We start from the raw sequence: 26,172 nt of genomic DNA, 5'->3' as shown, positions 1-26,172 counted from the left end.
GTCTTTGAAAGAACTTGCAGTAAAGGAGGTGCATACTTATAGTGAATCCGTCAAAATTACTGCCGAACATACTGCTGCCATTAATTTACAGAGAGCTCTATATTACGATTGCGAAAATGGCCAATCTTCTTAATAATGTAGAGAAATAGGCTTTAGCATGGTAACTTAGCTTTTACATGCCACTTGAGTCACTTGCTCGAGGGAAAGAAAAAAGGTGTTTGCAAAGATGAAAAATAAATTGTATCACTGATTTGTACTATTTTTTTCAGCGAGACGAGAGGCATGCAGGGAAAATGTGTTGCTACTGTCATGTCTATTGCTACTAAAGATACGAGGTCAGTGTTACTTGCGATGGGTGGAGTTTAAAAATACTATCAAATTTTCAATAGGAAATTAGGAGTCGCACTGCTGTCGGTGACTTGAGTGCTACTTTGTGAAGGCTCGTCAGATGTGGGTGACAGTGCTCCATTACGTACACGGTCATGCTGTCACCACAAGAGGCGGAAATAACTCATAGTTTTTCAGCTGCTTATCTGTCATTCACATGCATTGTTCTTGTTGTTTCACTCTAATTAGTTTGGGTGCATCCAGTGGTGATCCTAGATCGAGTTTTATATTGAAGTGAATATTACTGTGAAACTTGTACTGTAACTAGAGTGCGCGTGCTTTTTGTTCAATACTACGCTTTGTTACGCCGCTGCTTTCTACATCTAATGGGGCCTTCCTACATCACCTAATTTGCTTGTAGTGTTGACTGGTATATATTCAAGGTAACTTGAGGCAAGGTAAATTTATTAGAACATTTTTTTACTCTGCAAAAAGCTGTTAGCAGTGTGAATACAACATATACAGGTTTCTGAGAGGAATCGCTTCGGGCAGTAAAAAAAAACCAGCTGTAAAAAAACCTATTCAATTCTCAAGGCCAGCTAGCTTGATGTCAAGCATGCTAAACAAAAGTAACAAAACATGACAATGCCGTTACCATCTGCCATCGTTTATAACAGTATAATTAAACTCTCATTTTTTTGCTTCACGCACATAATTGCGTTTCAATCTTTTTTGAGCCTGACGAGTTTAGACCTCATGAGCAGTTAGGTACTACAGCTGCAATAAAGAGAACGCAGGTCAACGTGCGACGTGTGTAGCTTCCAATAAAAATGTACTAATTAAAGAAAACTTAATATGAAAGTATGTTGAAATAACATTGCCAAATTTAGAGATAGGATTCTCGCTCCATTTGTAAGAGAAGAAACATGTCTGCCGTCAAATGGAAAAGTGATTCCCGTATCTGCAAATTTCAGTACTCATTACATTTCATGGAATTGGTAAATTTCAAGAATATGTATATATAATATCAGGCCAATTTACCGGCAGTTCATCTTGCAAAAAAGTGCCGACATTGACTCACTATGCACTCTCTGAACTTTTCGCTTGCGGTAGCTATCGCTTGTGTTGCATTCGTCGTTACGCCTGCCTCGTCGAGGGCACCGCACAAGCTTGAACGGAACGTTACCGATACGTTCGAGGTGAGTTGCATTCCAAAAAATGTACGTTTTTATTTCTTCTTACAGCATCATCATGTTCATCTCGGTGAATGTAGAAATATGCCCGCCAGCCTCTACAAAGCTTCTTTTTTAGAGTATGGGTGTAGATATTTATACTGACAGCGTCACTGTGTTTATATGGCATAGCCGTCCTAAACTATTTCAGCGTAGCGTCAAGGTAAAGTGCCGGGGTAATTGCTGTGAAGTTCTTGAAAGCGAGTCACCTAAGGTACACAAATTACATATGGTTTCTATAAGACCTCATTCTATACCCGCTAATATATTTTCGTTTTTTTTCTGAGATCTTTACATCATCAGAAAAAACCAATATACAATCTTTTGACGGTTTCTCAGTTGGTCGAGTGTACACCATATTTTTATTTGAGATTTATTGAGGATGTCAGCTTTATGAGAAAGAGGCAAAGTTGCCGGGAAGACATCTCCTATAGCACTTTGTAGCAAAACTGTAATTTGGGCTGGTTTGTAAAACTTCATTTGTGTGGCTATGTCATAGTCCTATATCTATAGTTCTTGTTGGGCACTCCACTGAACCTTTTGCATTCAATATAAAATATAGAGCTTCATTTGAGCAAGTGTTAGTGCCAAGCATGTTGCTCGTTATGATGAATACATAGATTGTAACACATTTTGCGTGCTGACCAGCCTGCAACTAATTGCTAGTCATGGTATTGTTTGACACTCGGATTTGAAGCACAACTTTATCTGAAAGTTTTTAATTTTGTTATACATCATTGTCGCAAGACACAAACGATGCGCGCGAGTCCTAATTCAAGAACTCTTTTATCCCCGGCTTGACTCCAGGATAGCACACTAGAATTGCTTTGGGCTCCCCCTCTTTTTGGACCCCTCTTCAAAAACTCCCATCGTAGGTTTGCTCCGAAGCGCGTCAATCAACCGTGTGCTATTACAAATCGCCCAAGGAGCAGAATTTTCGTTAGGCTTTTCAGACAAAGCAAAAGTGAAGGGACGCCTGAACTTTCTTTGACAACTAGAACTTGATGGCCCAGTCGGGCCCCTTTGGCATGTTATTCTAATTTGGTAGCCTGGCCTCAGTTCCCATATGAAACCTCAACCACGGCTCAAGAAAAAGAACGTCTGTGCGAATAACGTTGACTCTTTATAGCTATCTTTGAAAATCTACCGGAACTACAGCTGGGAAGTGCCACGTATACCATAGACTTTTTTTTTCTTTTCTAAATCATCGAATGACGCACTACAAGTCCTTATGATAACATGCTAACCAATTCAGCAGTGCACTACGTTGATGCAATTGCTGATGATGACCAATAAATATGTCGTAGTGGTTTGTAATGAAGGGCCTTCAATTTCCTCTCTTAATGTACAATTATGTGGGTTGACAACTGACGCAATTCCACGTTTCTGCCTAGCAACATTGCATGCGTTAATGAGACTCCTGCATAATGAGGCGTTCCCATAGAAATTTTTCCAAAGCAATTTCAAGCAATTGCATGGTTCTTTCATGAAACTTCTGAATGTAATGCATGCCTCAGTTCGATTACTGCACTAAAAGAAGCTAAAAAAGAGTTCATTTAAATGTTTAAAAATTGCGCTCACTGGCAACGGTTACATCTCCCTCACAACCAACTACACCCATGCCGGAACTTCTGCGAAGCGACTTGTTTAATGCTACCATGGTGAAACGCTTCAGCATTGCTTTGTTTTATCTTTATTTTATGCATTGGGAAGTACAGGGGTGACGTGCACACAACACAATCATATTTTAGAACCTTTTTTTTCAGTCCACGGGCGCTTAGGAGCTTCCAGTCATCAACCTCCTTGCACTAAATACAATAGCATATATAGCAGACGGTGGATACGGTAGCACAATTCTCTGTCTTTAAACAAAGAAGATTCTCAATACTGATATAACTGGCATCCGGAGACGGTGCCATGGACACAAATAATGCCGAAAAGCCAGTAATTTTGATGAGTCTTTCATGAAGGCATAGGTACTGTTAGCTAAATAGATGACTGGATGTAAAATTTTTGTTGAGGTTCGTTACAAGCTGCCACGCTAGCGTCACCGGAGCAAAGACGAAGGCGGGAAGGACAGCTGGTTAGCTCGTTCCGTATGCAAGCAGAGCAGTGAAGAGATCATAGACGTGTGTGGCAGAACAAAACGATATATTTAATAAACTACTATGTGACACAAGAAATGCAATGCTTAAAACAACAATGAAACGCAGATAAAGAAAACAAATGAGCTTACAAGCCAGGTGTATTAACTGGTACTAAGTTGACGCACAATGAAAAAAAAACTGTTCAAAAAGTGAACAGTTTATTCATTCACACCACTTAGACGCCTACCTCAAACTACGTTGACGCCCACCATATTCGCCCACCTCTATGCCGCTTTGTACTAAACACTCCTCAAATAAGTAAAAATAAACACTTCTCAAATATAAATGAGTAAACACATTTTAAGTATTAAAATGCCGTACCACTTTTTCTTGACTTCATTCTTCTCCCATAAGTATACCAAACATCACGAAATGTAGATATAATTGAGGATCACGCGATAATATTGTTACAGCTAGCCCATACATTTGTGTGTGGTGCATTTTGGTTACACCAATGTCTGTTCGAAACTATCTATTCCATTGAAATCGGTATATGTACAGCGTTTCTGCGATTACTTTTGTTATTTTTATCAGCATGTGCTTCGCATAGTGGCGAAATACGTCCATTTCATTGTAGCTACAATTTGCCGTACCAAATCCTTTTTATTCATTTTACTGTACTTAACGTAAATATATACGCCTATACAAGTTAGGGTGTCACATTTTCGAGTGTATTTTGACTGACTTTGACGTTTGAAAAATAAATAGGAAACAGTATTAAAAGTCAAGAAATTCGTAAATCACCACGAATACTTCATGAACAGCCAGAAAAAACAAGGCATTCTTACATTTTTTCAACAGGATGGCCAATAAATAGGCAAGCATTGTTGAAATCAAAATTGCTGATGGCGTAAGTGACAGTGCAGGTGCAACTTTGGTAGCTTTAATAATCTTTTTAATTCTGCTTCTTTCCTCTCACCGTAAAACCAGTAAATAAAGAGTTGTGTTAAACATCTGATTATACAAAAAAATGCACCTGTTCTACACTAAGCGGCACAATCGTTATAGGACTTTTTCGTTGTTATTCGTTGAATGCGGATGAATCACATTCACCCTGCTTTTTCATTGCTTATTTTGCAGCTATTCGACAAGTTTCCTTATGTTGTACTTGTGTATAGTTCAGGCGAAGACCCTGAATTTCAATGCCTGACCGACAAGCGAACTGAGTTGGATATGCAAGCAAAAAGAGCCACGTACGTTTGGATGTTCAAGGGTGGAAACGGCCGTACTAGGTAAATGGTTCGCCATTTCAAGATGAAAGTGCTTACCAGATATATTGAAATAGATTTATTCATGTGCAAAAAATTACACGTCAGAAAGACAACACTAAAGACATTATGCCTGATGAAGTTCTCTCACCAGAAGTAACAACAGTTTGCACACAGGCAGTGACAAAAAAAAAAACCGGAAGCAACTGAAACGCTTGAATAAAAGAAGTAGTATTTCACGTGCAACTTTGAACGCATGAAATATAAAATAAAATTCTTCAAGTGAATACTTATAATCAAACGTATCATAAATGACACTAATAACATTGAACGCAAGTAGCAGGCAGTATGCACTTAATGAATTACAAAAAACTATGAAAGAAGTTGTTGAAACACTTTGGGCTTGATTATTTTTTTCTGTTTGTGATTTTTTAAGATTTCTTCTATACTTTTGTTGTTGTTGCTCAAGAGTGTTGTAATCTGGTAGTGTTCGTTTGTACTGTCACTGTCTTGATAGATTTTTGGCTTTTCTCTGTAAAAAAAAATAGTGATTGCAAATTAGATTGCGTAGTGCTTCCCCAAACCGATAGGCAGCAATAAAGGTATGGTTGCACATGCCACATATAGGGTGAAGTATCTTTAATCGTAACAGGAGCTGATGTAAGACAAAGCCGTGTATCTTTAATTTTCTCTGTGCCTTACTACGGTCCATGTACTGCTAGTTGAAGGAAGCCTATTATAAAACCAGTGAGCTTGCAAATGCTTGGCTTACAAGTTTTCTGCCTTCGTGAACCCTCTTATACTATTTCTGAACGTTGGGAATACAAGCTGCAATATATGAATTTGTCACTGATTCGGCTGCAGTCATTCTTTTCACCAATGAGCTTGAAAAGTAGTCAACAGGATCATCATCAGCCTGAATACGCGCACTGCAGGGCAAAGGCCACTGGCATGGTCCACAAGTAAGGTGGTCGTATACTTACTGCTAACACGTTATACCTGCAAACACTTTAATCTCATCAGGCCATATATTTTTTCTGTCTCCCCCTCGTGCGTTTGCCTTCTCTGGGAATACAGTCAATTACCCTTAATGACCAGTGGTTATCCTGCCTACGCGCTACGTGCCCGGCGCATGTTCGTTTCTTTTTCTTGACTTCTATTATGATATCCTTAACCCCGGTTTGTTCCCAGACCCAATCTGCTCTGTTCTTGTCTCCTAAGGTTACATCTATCATTCTTCTTTCAATCGCTCGCTTTGCCACCCTAAATTTCAGCGGAATGCTCTTTGGAAGCCTACAGGTTTCTGCACCGTAAGTTAAGTACCGGCAAGATGCAGCTGTTATATACCTTCCACTTAAGGGTTAGTGGTAGGTTACCATTCATGATTTGAATATTCTTGCTGAGCGCGATCCGCCCTATTCGTATTCTTTTAGTTATTTCACTCTGATGATTCGGTTCCATGGTTACTACCTGTCCCAAGTAGACGTGTTTCTTTACAACCTTCAATGTCTTGTCACCTACCTCTAAGCACTGTTTTCTCCCCAGACTGTTGTAGAATACTTTAGTTTTACGCATATTAATTTTCAGACCTAGCCTGCTGCTTTCCGTGTCAAGTTCTGTAATCATGAGCTGTAATTCTTGCCCTGAGTCGCTCATCAAGGCGATTTCATCAGCGAATTGCAGGTTACTAAGAGACTCCCCACTAACTCTTATTCCGAACCATTCGCAATCTAGGGCCCTGAAAACATCCTGTAAGCACTCGGCGGATAGCATTAGAAAGATTGTGTCTTCCTGCCTTACGCCATTCTTTATTGGGATTCTGTAGCTTCGTTTATGGATAACTATGGTGACTGTGGGTCTGCTGTACATTTCTTTATTATGTTTACATAGGGTTCGTTGACGCCCTGATTCTGTAGTGCCCGCATTATTGCTGATGTCTCGACCACGATGTAAGAGACACCCTGGTCTCTACTGAGTCAAATGCGTTCTAGTGATCTATGAAGGTTATGTATATGGATTGGTTGTATTCCATGCATACCACTAACGCCTGATTGATAGTGTGCTTATGCTCTATTGTACAGTATACTGTGTGAAATCCTGCTTGGTGATTTGGTTAATTAAACTGTCATCTCGCTATATTTTTGCAAATACTTCGTAGAGAACGGCGGACAGTAGGTTGATCGGCTTGTAATTTTCAGTGCTCGACGTTTTATTTCTTATAATAAAGTTGATATTTGCGTTATCACAAGCTTATGGTACATTTCTCGTCAAGAGACACTTTTTATATGAAACGGCCTGTTTACTAACACAATATTTCCGCCATTTTAGGCAGGTCCGTATTTACCCTATCCTCACCGGCGGCTTTGCCTCTTTGCATTCCTTCTAGAGCTTTCATTACTTCCCTCTTCGTGACGGGTAGGATGTGAAATTTGTGTGTGCTAATACTGCTTCATACCATATCATCCTGTTTCTTTGGGCTTCTGTACCGCTCTTTGTAGAACTCCTCCACCACCTCGACTATCGTATCGAAGTTGGTTATGACATTGCCTTTTTTTGTTCCCTAACGCATACATTCTGTTTTTGCCTTTGCACAAATTTGCATTAACAGCTTTTAGGCTTCTGCCGCTCTTTACGGCCTGCTCGATTCTGTTCAAGCTATACCTCATGACGTCGGCTACCTTACGCCTATTGATAAACTTCGAAAGCTCCACTATCTGTATTTTGTCGGTTGCAATTCAAACTTGCATGTTGTGTCGCCTCTTAACGCATCTTTCCTTCTTCTAAGACAGTTTACGAGTGTCCTGTCTAGTGACTGCCCTCAAAATTCTATAGCCCACTCTTTCATGATACTACTAAGATTATCGTTCATTGTGTCCTTGCTAACAACGTTTACAGCTGCGAATATACTCTGAAGCCATACTTTATTTCCTCTACGTTCACTCTCTTCACTAGCTCAATAATTGACTTCTTGCGTATCGGTTTATGCATTTGTTGTTCTAAATCTATGTGAATTCTGGCTTTCATCATTCTATAGTCACTGCATCAGATCTCGCCGACTGTTTCTACATCCTGTACAATGCCTGGCTGTGCACACAGAATGAAGTCTATTGCATTTTTAGTTTCGCCATCAGGACTCCACCACGTCCGCTTAGGGCTAGCCTGTGTTCTGTTGAATGTATTCAAGATTCGTAAATGATTACGTTCTGCGAGCTCTGTTAATAGCTCCCACCCGGAATTTCTCGATCTGAGGCCATATTTTCCCACTGCACAGTCCCCGGCTGGTTTCTTGCCTACTTAAGCATCAACGTCCCCCATCGGAATAGTAATTTGTGTCTTTACTTTATCAACTGTGGACTCTACGTCTTCATAGAAGCGTTTAACCAAATGATCCTCATGGCTCTATGTAGGTGCGTAGGATTGTACCACCTTCGTTTTCTTTCTTTTTTTTAACCCTTTACTGCACCTTGTTGCATTTACACAACATGCCACTCCATACGCAACTTGCCACCCCTTAAGTGATGCTATTGCAGTCCTCTATGTTGCTTACGATATTCTTGTGTATAAGAAACCCTACACCTATATAGTTTTCTTTTTTCAACTAATCAACGATAGCATAGGATGTGTCCGTTATTAAGTGCAGTATATGCTTCGCGTATACTTTAACTTCACTGAGCCCTATTGTATCTCATTAAACCCCCTTATTTCTCGAATAGCACAGCCAGATCACTCTCACTAGATAAAGTTCTAGCATTAAACGTAGGCCAAGTTTAAATTCGATTTGTGACTTGTTCGGACACATAGATACTTAGCGTCCCCCACTGCGTCACAGATCTGACCACAGCCCTGGACAGTTGCTTCACAGCCGCTGGGGAATGAGGGCTGAGGGTTAATTTGTGCGTTCATACTACAGTCAAGTATTGAAGGGTGGTCAATCCTGCTTCAGTGAAAGAATGCATTACTGGCAGTATGTAGGCCTTACCACCAATATTTTTCTTTTGTTATTTTGCTCAACAACTCCCCAATCTCGCGTTTTAAGTAAATATACAATTGAAAATGCTCCGGAATTGACATTAAAATCATATATATATATATATATATATATATTGTTACGAACAAGGAGGACCAGGACGTATACGGCTGAAGGGGGCCGTTTATTTTGCTCGCAAAGAGAAGCGCCGGAGCGGCCCACAGGTTGATGATCGCAGTCTCGTCGTCTTCTTTCTTCCTTCAGCTTGGGGCAGCCAGCATGTTCACCCATCTTCGTTTTCTTCCAAGGCATTCGTAACATTCCTCCCCTCGCAGACGAAGCCCGCCGGGCGAGGTAACCCATTCACCTTGGTGTGTACAACTTTAGTCGAGCGACATGGACTGCTTGGGTTTTAGGGGCTCTTCTACCACTTCTCGTGAGGCGAGCTATTGTGTATATGACTTCCGTGATTTTGTCGAGAACGACAAACGGTCCGTCGTATGTGGCCAAGAACTTTTGGCATAACCCGCGTCTTCGTACCGGAGTCCACAGCCACACTAAGTCGCCTGGGTGGTAAGTTACAGGCCGGTGGCGGACGTCATAGCGTACCTTCGATTTTTCCTGTGATGCCAAAGTGCGTAGACGAGCAATACGACGCGCTTCTTCTGCAAGGCAGAGGATTTCGGTGACTGAGAAGTTCTCGTGCGCCGAGAATGGCAAAACTGTGTCGAGTGTGTGCCGTGGCGGTCGTGCGTACATCAAGAAAAAGGGGCTATAGCCTGTTGTCTCGTGCTTAGCGGTGTTGAACGCGTACGTTATAAATGGTAGCACGTCATCCCAGTTCTTGTGGTCGGATGCCACATACATAGAGATCATATTTACAATTGTTCGGTTGGTGCGCTCCGTGAGCCCATTTGTTTGCGGATGGTATGGCGACGAGTGACGAAGGCGGGACTCACTCAATCGAAGCAGCTCTTCTACTATGTCTGCCGTAAATTGTCGCCCACGATCACTGATGATCACCTGAGGTGGGCCATGTCGGAGGATAACGTGCTGCAGCAGGAACACAGAGACGTCGCTGGCAGTTGCGGTTGGTATGGCCGCCGTCTCGCAGTAGCGCGTGAGGTAATCGACACATACAATTATCCAGCTATTGCCCTTAGCTGACTTTGGAAAAGGGCCCATGAGGTCAATTCCCACCTGTTGGAAAGGTGTGCTTGGAGCTGGCAAGGGCTGTAGAAGACCAGCCGGAGCAGTAGACGGGCGTTTGTGGCGTTGACACTGTGTGCAGCTGGCCACATACGCCTCGACTGACTATCGCATTCCTGGCCAATAAAAGCGTTCCTTAGCACGGTAAAGCGTCCGGGCAGAACCTAAATGTCCGGACGTAGGATCGTCGTGCATCACACCTAAAATCGCTGTCTGAAGGGTTTCTGGCACTACCAGGAGGAAACGTGCGCCAGTGCTGGAAAAGTTCTTCTTATATAGGAGTCCGTTGCGTACACAGAAATGGCATGCCGTTGGAGCTGTGCAAAGCGATGATAGCCTGGTGTCCTTTCGCTGTTCATCTTTGAAAGTACTGAGGTCGGGAAACTTTGGTGACACAGAAGCTACGAGGTGATCGAGGTCATCGGCGTCACACTCTGTAGTGCTCAGTGGCATGCGCGAAAGGCAATCTGCGTCGGCGTGTCGTCGACCACTTTTGTACGAGACTATGAAGTTATACTCTTGGAGCCGAAGTGCCCAGCGCGCTAGACGGCCGCAAGGATCCCGAAGGTTGACGAGCCAACACAATGAGTGGTGGTCGGTGACGACTGTAAAAGGGCGTCCGTATAAGTAAGACCGAAACCGTTGAATCGCAAATACTACCGCGAGGCATTCTTGTTCTGTTACAGTGTAATTCTGCTCGGGCCTACTCAAGGAGCGACTTGCGTATGCAATCACGTGCTCGCGGTTACCATAGCGTTGAACTAGGACGGCACCAATTCCTATGCCGCTGGCATCTGTGTGCAGTTCGGTTGGAGCTGATGGGTTGAAGTGTTGAAGAATAGGCCGCGACGTCAGGAGGAACTTCAGTTGGCGAAAAGAGGAGTCGCACTCCGGAGTCCACTCGAAGGGAGTATTCTTCCGTAGCAAACATGTCAGCGGATACGCGAAATCGGCAAATTTAGGTATAAAGCGGCGAAAATAGAAGCAAAGCCCCAAAAAACTGCGGAGCTCCTTCACAGAGCGCGGCACATTGAATGCTTCAACGGCTGCTGTCTTCTGGGGATCTGGACGGATGCCCTCCTGATCGACTAGGTGCCCGAGAACAAGGGTTTGTCGGTCTCCGAAGTGGCATTTCTTTGAGTTAAGAACAAGGCCAGCTTTTTTTATGCAAGTCAGTACAGTATCCAGACGTGAATTATGTTCGCTGAAGGTGCGGCCAAAGATGACGACGTCGTCGAGATAGCACATGCAAATGCTCCACTTCAAGCCACGAAGAACAGTGTCCATAAATCGCTAGAACGTCGCCGGCGCGTTGCACAGTCCAAATGGCATCACGTTGAATTCAAAAAGGCCGTAAGGTGTTACAAAGGTTGTCTTTTCTTTATCTTCAGGTTGCATGGGAATTTGCCAGTAGCCCGATCTTAAGTCTACAGAGGAAAAGTAAGAGGCCGAATGCAGACAGTCTATGGCATCATCAATACGTGGAAGTGGGTACACGTCTTTTTTTGTTACAGCATTCAATCGGCGATAATCGACGCAAAAATCTCCAGGATCCGTCTTTCTTTTTAACGAGAATTACTGGAGCTGCCCATGGACTTACCGACTCTTGAATGATACCGTTTTCAATCATTTCGTTCACCTGCTCATTAATAATCCGCCGCTTGGATGGCGAAAAACGGTATGGCTTTTGTCTAATCGGATTGGCCAAACCCGTGTTGATAGTGTGACATGTCCGAGAAGCAGAAATTAGGGGCGCTTTGTCTTTCTGCGCAAAGTTGAATGCAGAGACGTGCTTCGAAAGTACATTGACCAATGTTAGGCGTTCATTTGTGCTCAGCGACTCATTCACCATTGACAGAAGAGCCGTTTCAAAAGTGTGACTACGATGCTCTTCCGGCGCATCTCTAAGCTCGGTCACCAGTAAGGCCTCGTGTTGTCCACTCACGACGGCTAATTTTAGACCATCTGGTAACATCACGGGTTCTGTAGGGCAATTGACAGTCCATAAACCAGCGCGTCCACGTCTGATCGACACCACACAATGTGGGATCAACACATTCTTTTTCATGCAGTTGGTGTACACTGGTTCTACGTTGGCATCAAAGTTGGCGGAATAGCTGTCGCTGTAACCAACAGGTACACGAACGGTTGATAACGGTGGTATGATAGTGTCGCCACAGACACACAATGCCGTCTTACCATTCACAGGGTTTTCCAAGAGTGCTGGCGGAACGTGATCACTCAAGACTATTGTCCCTGTGCGGCAGTCGACAGTCGCACCACACTCTCTCAAAAAAACCATACCCAAAATAACATCATGTGTCGCCTGCGGAATAATCACGAACTCCGTTGGGATAACGCGGCCTCCGAGAAATACGTTAGCTTGACACACACCAACTGGATGCAGTGCCTCACCACTCACTCCGCAAAACTTCGCAGCTTGATTCCACCTAAATAATACCTTCCGCCCCAAGGTATCTTTAAAGCACGCACTCATGACCGAAATGGTTGCCCTCGTATACACCAAAGCCATCACAGGCACACCGTCAACAAAAACACGTACTTTGTTCTTGAGCATCAACACAGGAGGTATTTCTGATATTAGCACGTCTCCGGCGACCTCACCTCCATCGGCCGCGCTTGCTAGTTTTCCTGTGGCAAAGGAGACGTGTTGCGGCGCCGTGGTGAAGGAGAACGGGGAACACGAGGCGGTGGAGGCGTCAAGCTCCTGTCAGATGTAGGGGAGTGGTTCCGGAAGCTGTGTGTCCAGTAGTCGTCGCGAGGCAGCAGGTGTGTTGCATTAGGGTCGTCGTACGGTCGATCAGACGATCGTGTGAAGTGTTGTGGTGGGCCATAGTACGTTGCTCGCGGGTCATCGCGAAGTCGTTCGGAAGGCCGTGCAAAGTGTGGTGGGTAGCCATACCGTGGGGCTACACGTCGACGGTTGCAAAATCGCGAAATATGTCCTGGTACACCACAGGAGTAGCAAACTGTGAGAGGTCGAAACTCACTTCGTTCGTCGATGAATCTAACATCGTCTTCTCTGGCGGAGTGGGTTGGTTCGTTCCGTATATCATAGGGATAGACCGGGCGTCGCGAAGAAGGCGGACGCTGGGGGCGTCGGTCATGGCGAGGAGCTGGCAACCGTGGTGCTCTCCTTGGCTGTGGGGGTGCGCTGTACTCAACAGCTGCTGCACTAACCATCGATTGCCAAGGGGTCGTAGAAGGCGGTGGTGCAGTAACAGCCTCACGTGGCACATATACCGAATGTTGGTCGTTTACAGAGTGGTGATCAACTGCTGAATGAGTCTGTTCTCTATAGCGAAAAAGTTCTTCGCGAACAATCTCTCGAATCGTCGAGGACAGGTCTGGGCAGGTGCTCGTGTCGATGCTGGCGACCGTTGTAACATTTGTGAGCCGGCCGAACTTTGGAGCAATCCTGCGCATTTTCAGCTGTTCGAAAGTTTGGCAGTGCCGAATCACGTCGGACACCGAGCTCAGGTGCTCTTTTCCGATTAGAAAATTATATACATCTTCGGCTATGCCTTTCAGCAAATGCCCTACTTTGTCGTCTTCTGACATCTGATCATTGACCACCTTGCTGAGCTTCAGCACATCCTCTATATACGTGGTACATGTCTCACCTGGAAGCTTCGCGCGTTGAGACAATGTCTGCTCTGCCCGCTTCCTTTTGACGCTCGAGTCGCCGAAACACGCTTTCAGCTCTGCAACAAAAACGTCCCACGTCGTCAGTGTGTCCTCGTGGTTTTCGTACCACACGAGCGCAGTATCCGTAAGGCAAAAGACCGCATTGCTGAGCTGAGCGGCGGCATCCCAGCCGTTGGACTTGCTGACTCGCTTGTACTGGACGAGCCACGCGTCGACATCCTCTCCAGATTTTCCTCCAAAGGTTGGCGGGACTCGGTAGTAGGGCACGGAACCCATTGGAGTTGGCCTTGAAGCGTTAGATGGCTGATCTTGGGCCATTACGATCGGCGCAGGCGGGAGTCCGGCAAGGCGGCGGCTGCGGCGTAGTCCAGGTAGTGAAGCTCCCGTCGTTGGGCTTGTCTTACCCAGCAGCCTTCCACCAATCTGTTACGCACAAGGAGGACCAGGACGTATACGGCTGAAGGGGGCCGTTTATTTTGGTCGCAAAGAGAAGCGCCGGAGCGGCCCACAGGTTGATGATCGCAGTCTCGTCGTCTTCTTTCTTCCTTCAGCTTGGGGCAGCCAGCATGTTCACCCATCTTTGTTTTCTTCCAAGGCATGCGTAACAATATATATATATATATATATATATATATTATTGCTTCCTATGCTAATGTGCTATGTCTAAGTAGGGGGTTCTGCTTCCCCTTTTAGCACTGTAGAATACTACCTGACCACCTATCAGCTCTCAACTCCACATTACTCGTAGCTCGCCTGGCCTTCTCCTAACTGCTTAAAACTCCTTATGTGTTTAATAAAAAAAACAGAGTGCGGTCTTGAACTTCTGACTTCGCAGGCTTAGGCAAGCTTTTTGCTCTGGTTTATCCTCCATCTCGTGCATTTATTCTGCCATAATTTATTTCTGTCTTGCTCACTTCTGATATTGCTGGCGTTAAAATTTTAATACCGTCAAAACGCTGCTGATATGAGTTGTATCATTCCCACTGTGACATTTTTTGCACTCTGACGGGTTGTGTGCTCCTTTCTCGCGCAGTAATCAGCTACTTGTCTGTGATTGTTGCGTTGAGTGTTACCTCGAGGGCGGTTCGAGTGCGTGAAAAATAATCGCAAAAGTTTTACACTGCAATAGAATCGACCGGTGCTCCCTTAACGATGTATCATACTGCATTGGCGTTTTGCAGTTGTATTTAAAGCTTAGGTAAGCAGATATAGTAGTCGACAATGATCCTCAGTCGGGAGTCAGATTTACTTACTAGTAATTACATCTACGGCTGGCTAATGAAATAGAAGGGTGAATGAAAAGGAAAGGACAAAATTATTTGTAGTTCTAGAGAGCGTCTAAAGAGAAAAAAAAACTTCATACAAAAGTAACGATGTGTTTGCATCACTCACCGCATAGCGGCAGCTTGAATTGATAGACCCCCGACACCTGCCTTTTTATGCCAAGCAAATCACTATCACATCAAAAAACATACACAACGATAAGTACAAGCGACAATATGGGCAACTTCACTTTTGTTCCAGAAAAAATGTTGCTCTGCATTTATCTGCTGGAGATGCACCGGACAGGGCTGTCTTCACCTTGGACGATGGTGAGTTGAGACACGTACCTGTAGCTAATATTGTCTTAAGCACTACTCTTCTATTAAACTATTGCAGATATGGAAACTTTTGTGACATTGTGAGTTATCGTTGACGGAGATACGTCAGCAATAGCATTACATCACATCAAATCATGCTGTGCTTGGCTCTGAATTTTGTGGAGCAATAAAAAAGCACTGCTATGTGGCTACACGTCTGGCTGATATTCGAGCCTATTCAGTGTTTTCAAACATTTCAAAATTAAATATGACATTCAGGCGAGGTAGCGCAGAAGCGTTTAAAAACGGCCTGAACAGATGCCTTAGAAAGCCTTCCAAATCGAATTTTGGGTATCCCAAAGTTGAAGCATGCGTAAAAAAATTCGGCAGATCCTTCGTACCTGGTGATCAACCTTATGCGAAGCATGCGCAAAGAAGGTAACCGTGTTGCAATTTTTTTATTCAGCGACGCGTAATGAAATGACGCCAAATATATGTACAAATGTTGCAAGCACAGACATTAGTTGAAGAGTTGCAGATGTTCATATAACCAGTTGTTTGAACTTGCACAACGATGCCAAACTGTAACACGCGTATTAGCGACGCCAGAAACTGATATGAAGCGCTGATGCTTGCGAGGACGCTGGCCCTGGATGCTGCCACATAAATCACCTTCAGCGCATGACAACTAACCACAATTGACGTTAACCTGACATGACGGCTCTATCAAAAGGGTACATATGTAATATTTATTAAGTTGGGTAGGCAGCACTGCAACTACCATTGACGTTTCACAAAGATTATCGTCTACTAGAAAAGCAGTCCCGATACTTGGCGTAGCTCAGTGGTACAATGCTTCGATGCCACGCAAAATGCTTGAGTTCGACTTCAGCTGGGACCCTGATATTTATTCTGTGGATTCGTTGGGTCGACGCTACCGATGTCGGGTATTGCTTAACGCTCGCGCGTTAAAATTGCCCATGTGTGTTGTCGTCATTCTTGGGTAGATACTAAGTGGCAATCACCTGTGACAGATACCTGCATACTAGCTTCACATACCCGACCATGGGTATGTGCCACTGTCTGGCGGGAAGTGTATGACGACGTACGCGATGGGATAGTGAAATTATTCATGTCTCAATCAGCCTCCACATTCGTCAAACAATCTCACACTCCCATGCTTATTTTGGTTCACGCCACGTTAAGGGGCCGACCACGAGAGCACCCAAACGTAAGCGGCTAGATAGATAGATAGATAGATAGATAGATAGATAGATAGATAGATAGATAGATATGATCAGAGTCGCCGAAGTTTGCTAAGAAATGCTTTGCATTTAAAATTAAGTTCTACAATATGACACTCTAGTCATTTAACGTAACAAGATTATTCATGCTTCAATGCGTGTTTTGCAGACACCAAAAATACCAAGGTTGCCCACTTTGTGTACACGGACTATAAAGACTGCATCATTGTGGAGATTCCCTACGACGGAGATCGTAAGAGATATTGCATCGCACTTTGACAACCATACAATGTTATCTAACAGGTTTTCTTTCTTAGTACGGGTGTTTTATACTAAATGCGTGACAGTTAATCTGATGCTCTCGTCTGTTACCCCGTGATAGGGAGAGGTATTGAGCTGAATAACATCTAGAAAGATGTGCTAATAGCGAGAATATCTGTAACATATGCAATGTGCTTTTCAGGATGCGTCTATGTGTTGGTGCAATTGCATGGATAGGAAAAATTGTTGCTTCAGACAGACGTCCTCATTGAAAATGCTGAGAGTACCCATGTGACCTGAGTGTCATGACTTGGTGCATGCTGTGGACCATGCTCGCATAAGTGCTAAAGAAATTCGCGACAGTGATTCACCAGAACCACTCCGCGCTATCATGAGTGCTACCGCCAATTTTGGCCTGGGTAGGAGATTAAATCACACCTTATATAGGCTCATGCGCGTCAAAGATAACTGTTGGAAGGAATGCAGCGATAGGCTAAAAGCTGCTGCTTCAACGTGGCACAAAAGAGGCCATCGATGAACGGTGCCCATCGAGCTCTGGTTGGCTGATTTCGATTCTGGTTTCTTCGGCACTGAAGCCCGATTACTTTGGCAATGAATTATAAAATATTTATTGGCACATACTGACGCTAAAGTGGTGGTCGAAGCTTACTGAAAGAATAACAAATAAAATCAGGGGGTGTCCTGAAATAATGCGCATTAGTGTATTTTTTTTAGGCAAACGAGTAAGAAATACAGGTTTTGCGACCTACTGTGCTATACGAATCCGTGTCTATGCAACGTTCAAACTTCGTTACTGATGAGTCAGTGGTACATTGCCCAGATTTGACAATAACTAAATGTTCTTGTTATCGTGTGACAATAAGGCGTGAATAAACAAATGCCAAAACCATATCTCTAGTAAGCAGACATGACTTGACGGCATTTATTGCTGAACACCGTACATGCAAGAACTAAGTGTTTTGCTATGTACCTATGTGTAGCCTTGTGCTTGTTGCCAAATATGCGATGTTGACTTCTATGCAAAAGAACAGAAGTAGCTGGCGTCACGCATTGGTACCGAACTCTCGTTATATACATTTAATATTAAAAGAATAACGATGAAAATAAAAGTATTGGAGAAGGTAGTTTTAATTTTTAATATTGCTCTCTTTGACATCGTTCGGCCTAAAAGTTGTATCTCAAATAAATAAATGAATGACTATCAACTTGTGTTAATGGGTTTTTGTGGCTGACCAATTTATTTACTGTTTTCGCTTGTTTGTGTTGCATTCTTTTTAACAGAATGCCAGCTCTGGGTTTCTAAGGAAGTAGAAGATGACGTTCCCCAGCACTGTTTAGACCATCTCGAGGATATTTGTGACGTCACTGAGGAAGAGTACTCAAAAGAGCTCTGCCAAAATCAAGTGGATGACATCTGAAAAACAAAATCCGGAAGAAAGGCACTTATACCATGCACAGTATTGAAGTTGCTCAAATATACTCTTGATGAACTAAAGTTCGAGATATTAGTGATCGAAATGAACGTCTGTTCTTGCGAAATGGGAAAAGATTGGTGCCGAGTATTTGTTGCTTTTTTTGAAGATAACCTGTCTTTTTTGTTTTGAATTTTGCTTCTTTTGTGTATTGATACTGTCACCAATGCTTTTTTACAGAATAGGTCAAAGGCAGCTTTTCTGTAATTAATAGAAAATGTGAACAATACAACACAACATCCGATTGAACTCAATATAAAACAGAATATATGACAGAGAAATCTCTGTAGAGCAGACTTCATCCACAGAAAATTATTCTTACATGAAAAAAAGAACATCATGGTTGTTTGATATACAGAGTTGAAAAATTCCCCCCCACACACACCACACACACACACACACACGCACACACACCCGCACACACACACGCACGCACGCACGCATGCTCACACACACACACACACACACACACACACACACACACACACACACACACACACACACACACACACACACACACACACACGCACTCACGCACGCACGCACGCACGCTCACACAGGGCGCGTGCCCAACCAACGCCTCCTTTAGAAAGATGCCTTCCGCATGAGAAGAAAAACAACTGCCGCACTCTTTCTCTCCTTCATTTTGAAAATGTTCTCGGTCGCTAGCGTCACCTGTGGCAGACAGTGCAACAACGCAACACTTTGCATAGCCTCCGAAACAATGGTGCACAGTTTCAGGTCTCGAACAACTCTCGACTAACGCGCCCCTGTGGGCCGCAGATGAAAAACGCTTAGCTGGTACCTCCCGCTGCCATGATAATAGTGTCGGTCGCGAGCACCACCGCGTGGGGCTTCTTTAAAAATGAAGGCAGGCCGACTCTGCTGGGAGCGCGAGCCATTCCTCAGGCATCTTTCTAGAGTAGGCGTTGGCCCAACATGTGTGTAGTAGCGTACACGTTTCAATATAGAGCTTTCCTAATATATGCGTTCCCCATTGGTGCTTTGTCGCATTGATGTCGGTGTTCATTTCTATTTCTGATGGTTCATTGGAAAGAAACTTGCGAAGATTGGTGTTTGTTTTTGGGTGTTAGAATGACCTTGTTTGATTTTTCGTAATATTTTACCTTGTTGCACTGTTCACTAGTAACATTCACAAGTATTTAATGTGTTCAATGAAATAAAAAAAAGTCATTGGCCTAGTTGAGCAGTTGCATTCAGTTTACGTGAGAAGCTCCGAAAACAGTCTTTCAAAGACAAAATTTTACGTCAAACACTGTGCTAGAAAGAACTTTACGCTTTAGTAGTTATATCTCAAGTCTATCATTTAGCGCGGATATATAAAAACTTTCAACTATGATGCAAAATTTTAGCCCTGACTCAATGTATTGTTGCGACTGGGGTTTGCTGGCACCGGAGATCCGGCATGAAGATGCCGGGGCAGGAGGAGGTTGAACTTAGTAGAGAGGGTTTATTTACATTATTTACATGGCACGAGCTCTCTGGGCCGAAGCTCTACATTGAGAAGCTCTACATTGAAAGCCTTTTCATAGCACAAACACTTGAACAAGTACACAGCAGCCCACGAGGGTTGTTAAATAGTCTAGTTTTTCCAGATTTATACGTAAAGGATAGGTCTATACTGCACTGTCCTATAAAAGGTCCCACAACGCCCACCAGGAGCATTATTCCGACACTGCCCACAGCATACACACATACACAAACCAAACACGTGTATGGTCGCGACGATGCTGCCTTCTCCGGCGAATCTTGCTTTTAGCTAGTGGAGTGAAACCTGGTTGTCATCTCGCTGCTCGGGTCAACCACCCATGCTTTGTCGAATGCCAGTCGCGGCTAGGTGCCTCCGAGGGACCATACCTGGACATGTGGTGCTGATGTGAGCGTCGGTGGCTCATCAGTAAGACACACACAGTGTGGTGGTCCGATGTCAATCTTCGGTGAAAACTCGGCATTGTGGCTTTTCCTGGGGCACGAAGACGCCACGTGTCGCATTTATGCGCCGGCCTTAACGATAGCAGTGCTCCATCGAGTCAATAGAACCACGCACCGCCCACTACATGAAAACAGCAGGGCATCTTCCTGCTGCTATTCATCTCCACTAAGTGAGCTGGCAACGTTTTTTTTCGTTGCGGTGGCCGTGGCAGAAGGGTGGCCCACGGAATGCAACACTGTGTAGAGGTATGCAAATAAAAATTATATGTGAGACAGCATTGCACTGCATGTTGTGATATGTTTCGTATTCAAGCTAACAATATTCTGATTTCTGGCTGATTACTATTTTGTTGCTGGCATTCCTATCGCCTCACTTCAATGAATGAACAGGAATGACTGATCAGTAACCACTGTAAAAGTGTCCTTATAGTGCCTGTGAATGCCTATTTTGGCATTTATGTCTGACGGTATAAAGTCCCCGTAAATACCTGTTTTCAAACTTGGTACCTATATGAACACTATCGAGCCTCTGATATTGCTTCCTAGTTCACTGTGAGACCATTGTTCTTGTTACTGCGAAACACTGATTCTTCAGAAGTTGTCGAGTTTCAACCAAGCTCACTGCTTCCACCAACTTTCGCAAAACAGCCGCTAGAATCAGCGGGGACGCACCGACCAGCATACGCTGCCACGTTGACATGGCGCGAGTAGTTGACGAATGCGAAGCCACAAAGAGAAAAAAGCAATAGATAACCCTGAAATAAAATCGAGTATTGAAAAAGTAATTCTGCAACACAACAATAACCATTTGCGGTCTAAAACGTCTAACCACTTTCCAGCTCCACTGGCCCGAAACTACTTTGCCAGTTTCAGGCACCGTGAAGAAAAAACAAACTGTGGAAGAAATACTCACACCACGTTTGTTTTAGGGGCGAAGCTCCTTATGGCGTGGCTTGGGCGTCCCTCGTAGTACGTAACCACCAGTGGCACATACCCGAAATAGGTATAACATTTGACCTCCAAGGTGGTACCGGTGAGAGATTTCTTCTGTGCGTTCTTTAACAATAAAAAGTAGGGCTCAATGTACATGCCAATGGCTGCTAATGGGAAATGAGAGACAGGAGCATTCGGCATTTAGTCAACGCGCACGCTGCGATCCCCATTAGCAGCCATTGGCATGTACATTGAGCACTATCGGACAAGAAAGGGTTGCTACATTATACTCGCTGGGTGTAACCTCCTTTGTTTTAGAAAGGTTTGGCGAGCGTTGAGCCGCAGGGCCATGAATACAATGATCTAGTATATACCATGAATGAATTCGAGGTGGTTAAAGGGGGGAAGCAGATACGAAACGCAAGCCGTAAGAAATTAAAAGCTGAATCCTTCTGTCTCTCATTTCACATTAGCAGCCACTGGCATGTACATTGAGCACTATCTGACAGGAAAAGGTTGCTACGTTATACTCGCTGGGCGTAACCTCCTTGGTTTTAGAAAGGTTTAGCGAGCATTGAACCGCAGTGCCATGAATACAGTGAACTAGTATATATCATGAACTCAAGGTGGTTCAAGATGGGAAGTAGACCTGAAGCGCAAGCCGTAAGAAAGTGTGCGTGTGCCACCTCTCGTTTAGTCGTTGGAATGTCCACTGAATGGCGGTGCTTCTATATGGGGAATATATGATAAAAAGATGCGAGATGGTGGGACTTGGAGTGTAGAATAGATGGACGAACGGACACAGAGACAGATGAATGGATGGACGCATGAATGGACGCAGGGGCCGATGCATTAACGAACGCAGGGATGGGCGCACGAACAGACGCATGGACGGTCACGCAGACGGACGCATGGACGGACGAATGCTTTGCCCCACTCTCCATCATTCACTCCGTGGAAATGCTGCCATTTTTTTGCTCCTGCATTCCACAGGAGACTTGGGTAACCGATATTTGGGCAGCATATAGTACCGCTCAAAGTGTTCTGGGTACAGGCCAGAGTTGTTACGGCAGGTGTCTCCACCGCCTTCGTAGTCGCCTCCACCATACATCTGTGTCGAATCACTGTCATCAGTGTCAGGTGGAGACACATTCTTCTCTTCCTCGCTAAACCCATCTCCACATTCACTAAAAGTACCACCGTAAAACGCACGTGGTGAAAACGTGGCCATGATTCTCAGCGAACCGCGCGAATATGGTTATGCTCTAGGCTCCATGCTGAACATGGCGCTGCACCCTAGTGTAAAAAAAATGTAAACACCAACAAGAACTTCGGTGACTTAGAGCGTATCTATCTATCTATCTATCTATCTATCTATCTATCTATCTATCTATCTATCTATCTATCTATCTATCTATCTATCTATCTATCTATCTATCTATCTATCTATCTATCTATCTATCTATCTATCTATCTATCTATCTATCTATCTATCTATCTATCTATCTATCTATCTATCTATCTATCTATCTATCTATCTATCTATCTATCTATCTATCTATCTATCTAGCCACCTACGACTTTTAGCTCTCCTGGCCATTTGGATAATGGTATCAATACCAAACTTGGTATGGCACAACATGACTATATGCCGAGCATATTTGACTAGTCATAACGGTAATATCAAGACATGTATGTCATGAATGTCATGATTTACATTTCATGATCTTGCTGCTCTTGCGGTGGTTTCATTCACATGGCATGTTGCAAAACTGGTGTGGCATGGTATGATTGCATGACGAACCCAAGCGACAGACCCTAATATGAAAATCATGACATGCGTGTAATGTAACAACATGACTACACGCCAAGCTCATGATGCACTCACGGCTGTTCCGCTAGCGTCACATATGCCAAATTTGGTATTGCAGTACGTGAATAATTGACGAAGGTATATGGCTGGTGCAAACATGATAATCTTGAGATGCGTGTCCTGTAACCGCATGATTACATGCCACACTCATAACGCGCTCGTGGCCGTTTCACTAGCGTCACATATATAAATTTGGCATTACGTGAAGCGAATGAACGACATAGGTAAATAGGTAAACGCTCGCTAAACCTTTCTAAAACTAAGGAGGTTACACCCAGTGAGTATAACGCAGCAACCCTTTTTTGTCAAATAGTGCTCAATGTACATGCCAATGGCTGCTAATGGGAAATAAGAGACAGGAGCATTCGGCTTTTAGTAAACGCGCACGCCCCGAACTTTTTATTGTTCAACAAAGCACAGGGGAAATCTCCCACCGGCACCACCTTGAAGGTAAAAATGTAACACTGGTTACACACTACGACTACGACAACGAGGGACGAACGGGTGCCACTTTAAGGAGCTTAGCGTGAAAGTGCAAGCCCCGCGAGAGGTCAAGCGTGCTGACAAGACTTGCACCAGCTCGGACGGCACCCAAGATAGCCGCTCCGAGTTCCAGCAACCGAAGAAACCTCGACCCTCTTCTAGAGGGTCAAATTGTGCTGTGTAGTGTACGTACTTCAGTTCCCCCGGACAGAACCCCGGGGTATACCGAATCGAAAAACACGACCTGGTCAGTCACCCATCTTTTTTCAATAATGCTGACCGCCTGAAAATCTTTTCTTTATATGTTCAAGGGTTCCGTAACCCAGTAAAGCAAGCCGAGGTTATCAGCATAGCCCGCGCAGAACATTGTGATATTCTGTGTTTACAAGAAACGAATTTTTTCACCATTGGCCACGTTCGTGCATTCAAACGCGCATTTAATTTAGACTGTTATTTTTCCTTCGCGACATCTCGCTTCTCTGGAGTTGGAATTATTATTTTTAACCGCGCTCTTCTGTGCAATCATAATGTTTTCCAGGACGGGTTTGCACGGATATTGGCTTTTGACTGCGTCCTATCATCCTTCAAGCTGAGTGTTTTGTGTATTTATGGGCCAGCTCAAGCAGCGATGTCTAACAATTTTTTTCGTGACCTGGACGTGTGTTTTCTGGATGGTCGTCATGTCATACTCACTGGAGACTTTAATTGTGTATTAGACACGCGAGCTGACGTGCAAGGTCCAGGATGGGGTCACTCTGATTGGAACGCGCGAGAGCTGCGTCGCCTAGTGCAACATTTCTCTTTGATAGATACGTACAGACTAGTGCATGGACCACAGTATGCCTGGACTTGGCGGCGTAGCACGTCGTCTAGTCGTTTGGATCGTTTCTACATGCCGAGCGCGCTAGCTGCATACGTATCGCACTCTGATGTAGTAACATTACCATCATCGCCTGTTTATGTATCAGACCACCGACCAGTGACGCTCGAGGCTCACTTTCCCTTTTCATCATCAGTGAAACCTTGGCGTCTTGACATCCGCATTCTGCAAGACGCGCGTACACGCTCCAGTTTATCTAGAAGCTTGCGTGCCTCTCTTTTGGGATGCGGTCCGGAGGTGTGGGACGCGCTCAAGACACAGTGGCGTTTACACTGCTCAGTACCAGGGTGGGCCCTTAGACGCCGTACGTCCGACGAACTAGCGGACACTGCCACAAAGTTGCGTATTGCTCTTCGGATTAATCGGCTAACTCCCTTGATGCGCGCATGGCAGCGAGAGATAAGGGGTCGTTTTCAACGCTTCATTGCAGCTTCGCCATTGACGGCGGCTGCTTTGCGTGGCAGACGTAATCCATGTGCTCACCCTGAGGTTCTACGCTTTGCGAAAAGCTCGCTTCTCAACCCGTCGAGTCGACTAGGAACTCCGGCGGCCAGATTCTTACACACTGCGTTGCCGCCGACACGTGATCAATCAGTTTTCCTAGCTCACTTTGCCAACATGGCTCGTACGACAATGTCATCACATCGCGCTACCACCGAGACAGCCACAATGTTAAGTAGGCTACCTCAAATTTTATCTGTAGTAGCTGAAAAACTGTGCACAAGTCCGTCAGCTGACGAAGTGAAAGAGGCGCTGTCTTCCATGAAGCGTGGCTCGGCCCCCGGGCCGGATGGGTTGCCTGTTGAGTTTTATTTAACGTTTTGGGACGACATTGGTGCTCTTTTCACCTCTGTAATTTGCCGCTGTTTCGAGAACTTTGATTTTTCTGATAGCTTTCGCGATGGTCGAATTGTTTTAATATTTAAACATGACCCATCGTCAGTTCGCCCAGAGGAGTGGCGACCAATAACGCTCCTCAACGTTGATTATAAAACTTTCGCGGCAGTTATCACTCGGCGTTTGAGAAGCCTGATGCCCTATAGGTCATCATCAGGCGTGGTCTATTCCTGGAAGAGAAATCCACAGTCGTTTCTTTGTTACGCGCGATATAGTTGCGTACACGTTAACAAGATCAGCTCGGGGACTCTCGGTTTCACTTGACCAGGAAAAGGCATTCGATCGCCTCGAACATAGATTTATATTTAGCGTAATGGCAGCATTTGGCTTCTCACAAAACTTCGTTGAGCTTCTCAGAAACGCATACCGAAATATACGCAGCACGTTGTTTCTTGATGGTTTAGAGAGTGCGCCATTTCCGGTTACCCGTGGTGTTCTCCAGGGGTGTCCTTTATCCCCTGCACTTTTTGTACTCAGCCTCGAACCATTCCTTCAATCGCTAATCGCTGATCCTTACGTTAAAGGCCTTCCTCTTCCAGGTAGTGGTACCGTGACAGTGACAGCATTTGCTGATGACATCACGTTGTATTTGAAGAATGAGGACAGTTTATCCCGTAGGCTACGACTTTTTACAACGTATGACACGATTTCAAGTGCTGCGTTAAATTTTTCCAAATGTCGATATTTATTCATTGATTCTCCAGACGCATGTCTAAGTTCCTTTTTCGGTCTTCAAAAAAGTGACTCTATTCGCATTCTGGGGCTTGATTATACTTGCTATGGCATATCAGCCTCCTTGTGGAATTCAGTAGTCGA

The 26,172-nt window shown here is 44.4% G+C and overlaps 1 protein-coding gene across 2 annotated transcripts; it reads left to right on the top strand.

The window, feature by feature from the left end:
• The first annotated feature begins 1,253 nt into the window (after positions 1 to 1,253).
• On the top strand, positions 1,254 to 19,539 carry LOC119174282 (uncharacterized). 2 transcript variants are annotated; one of them, XM_037425122.2, is made up of 5 exons: positions 1,265 to 1,526; positions 4,787 to 4,938; positions 15,284 to 15,351; positions 16,753 to 16,836; positions 18,147 to 19,539. In XM_037425122.2, the coding sequence occupies exons 1-5, from the start codon at positions 1,410 to 1,412 to the stop codon at positions 18,281 to 18,283; spliced, it is 558 nt and encodes a 185-aa protein (XP_037281019.2). In that variant the 5' UTR covers positions 1,265 to 1,409; the 3' UTR covers positions 18,284 to 19,539. The 2 variants fall into 2 exon arrangements, with proteins under 2 accessions (XP_037281020.2, XP_037281019.2); XM_037425123.2 differs by lacking the exon at positions 16,753 to 16,836 and having other exon boundaries at positions 1,254 to 1,526.
• The last annotated feature ends 6,633 nt before the right edge of the window (positions 19,540 to 26,172 follow it).

The sequence above is a fragment of the Rhipicephalus microplus genome, chromosome 5 (genome assembly GCF_043290135.1).
Source record: "Rhipicephalus microplus isolate Deutch F79 chromosome 5, USDA_Rmic, whole genome shotgun sequence".
Taxonomy (NCBI): Eukaryota; Metazoa; Arthropoda; class Arachnida; order Ixodida; family Ixodidae; genus Rhipicephalus; species Rhipicephalus microplus.
The sequence above is the reverse complement of the archived record's forward strand: the minus strand, read 5'-3'. Positions and strand labels throughout refer to the sequence as shown.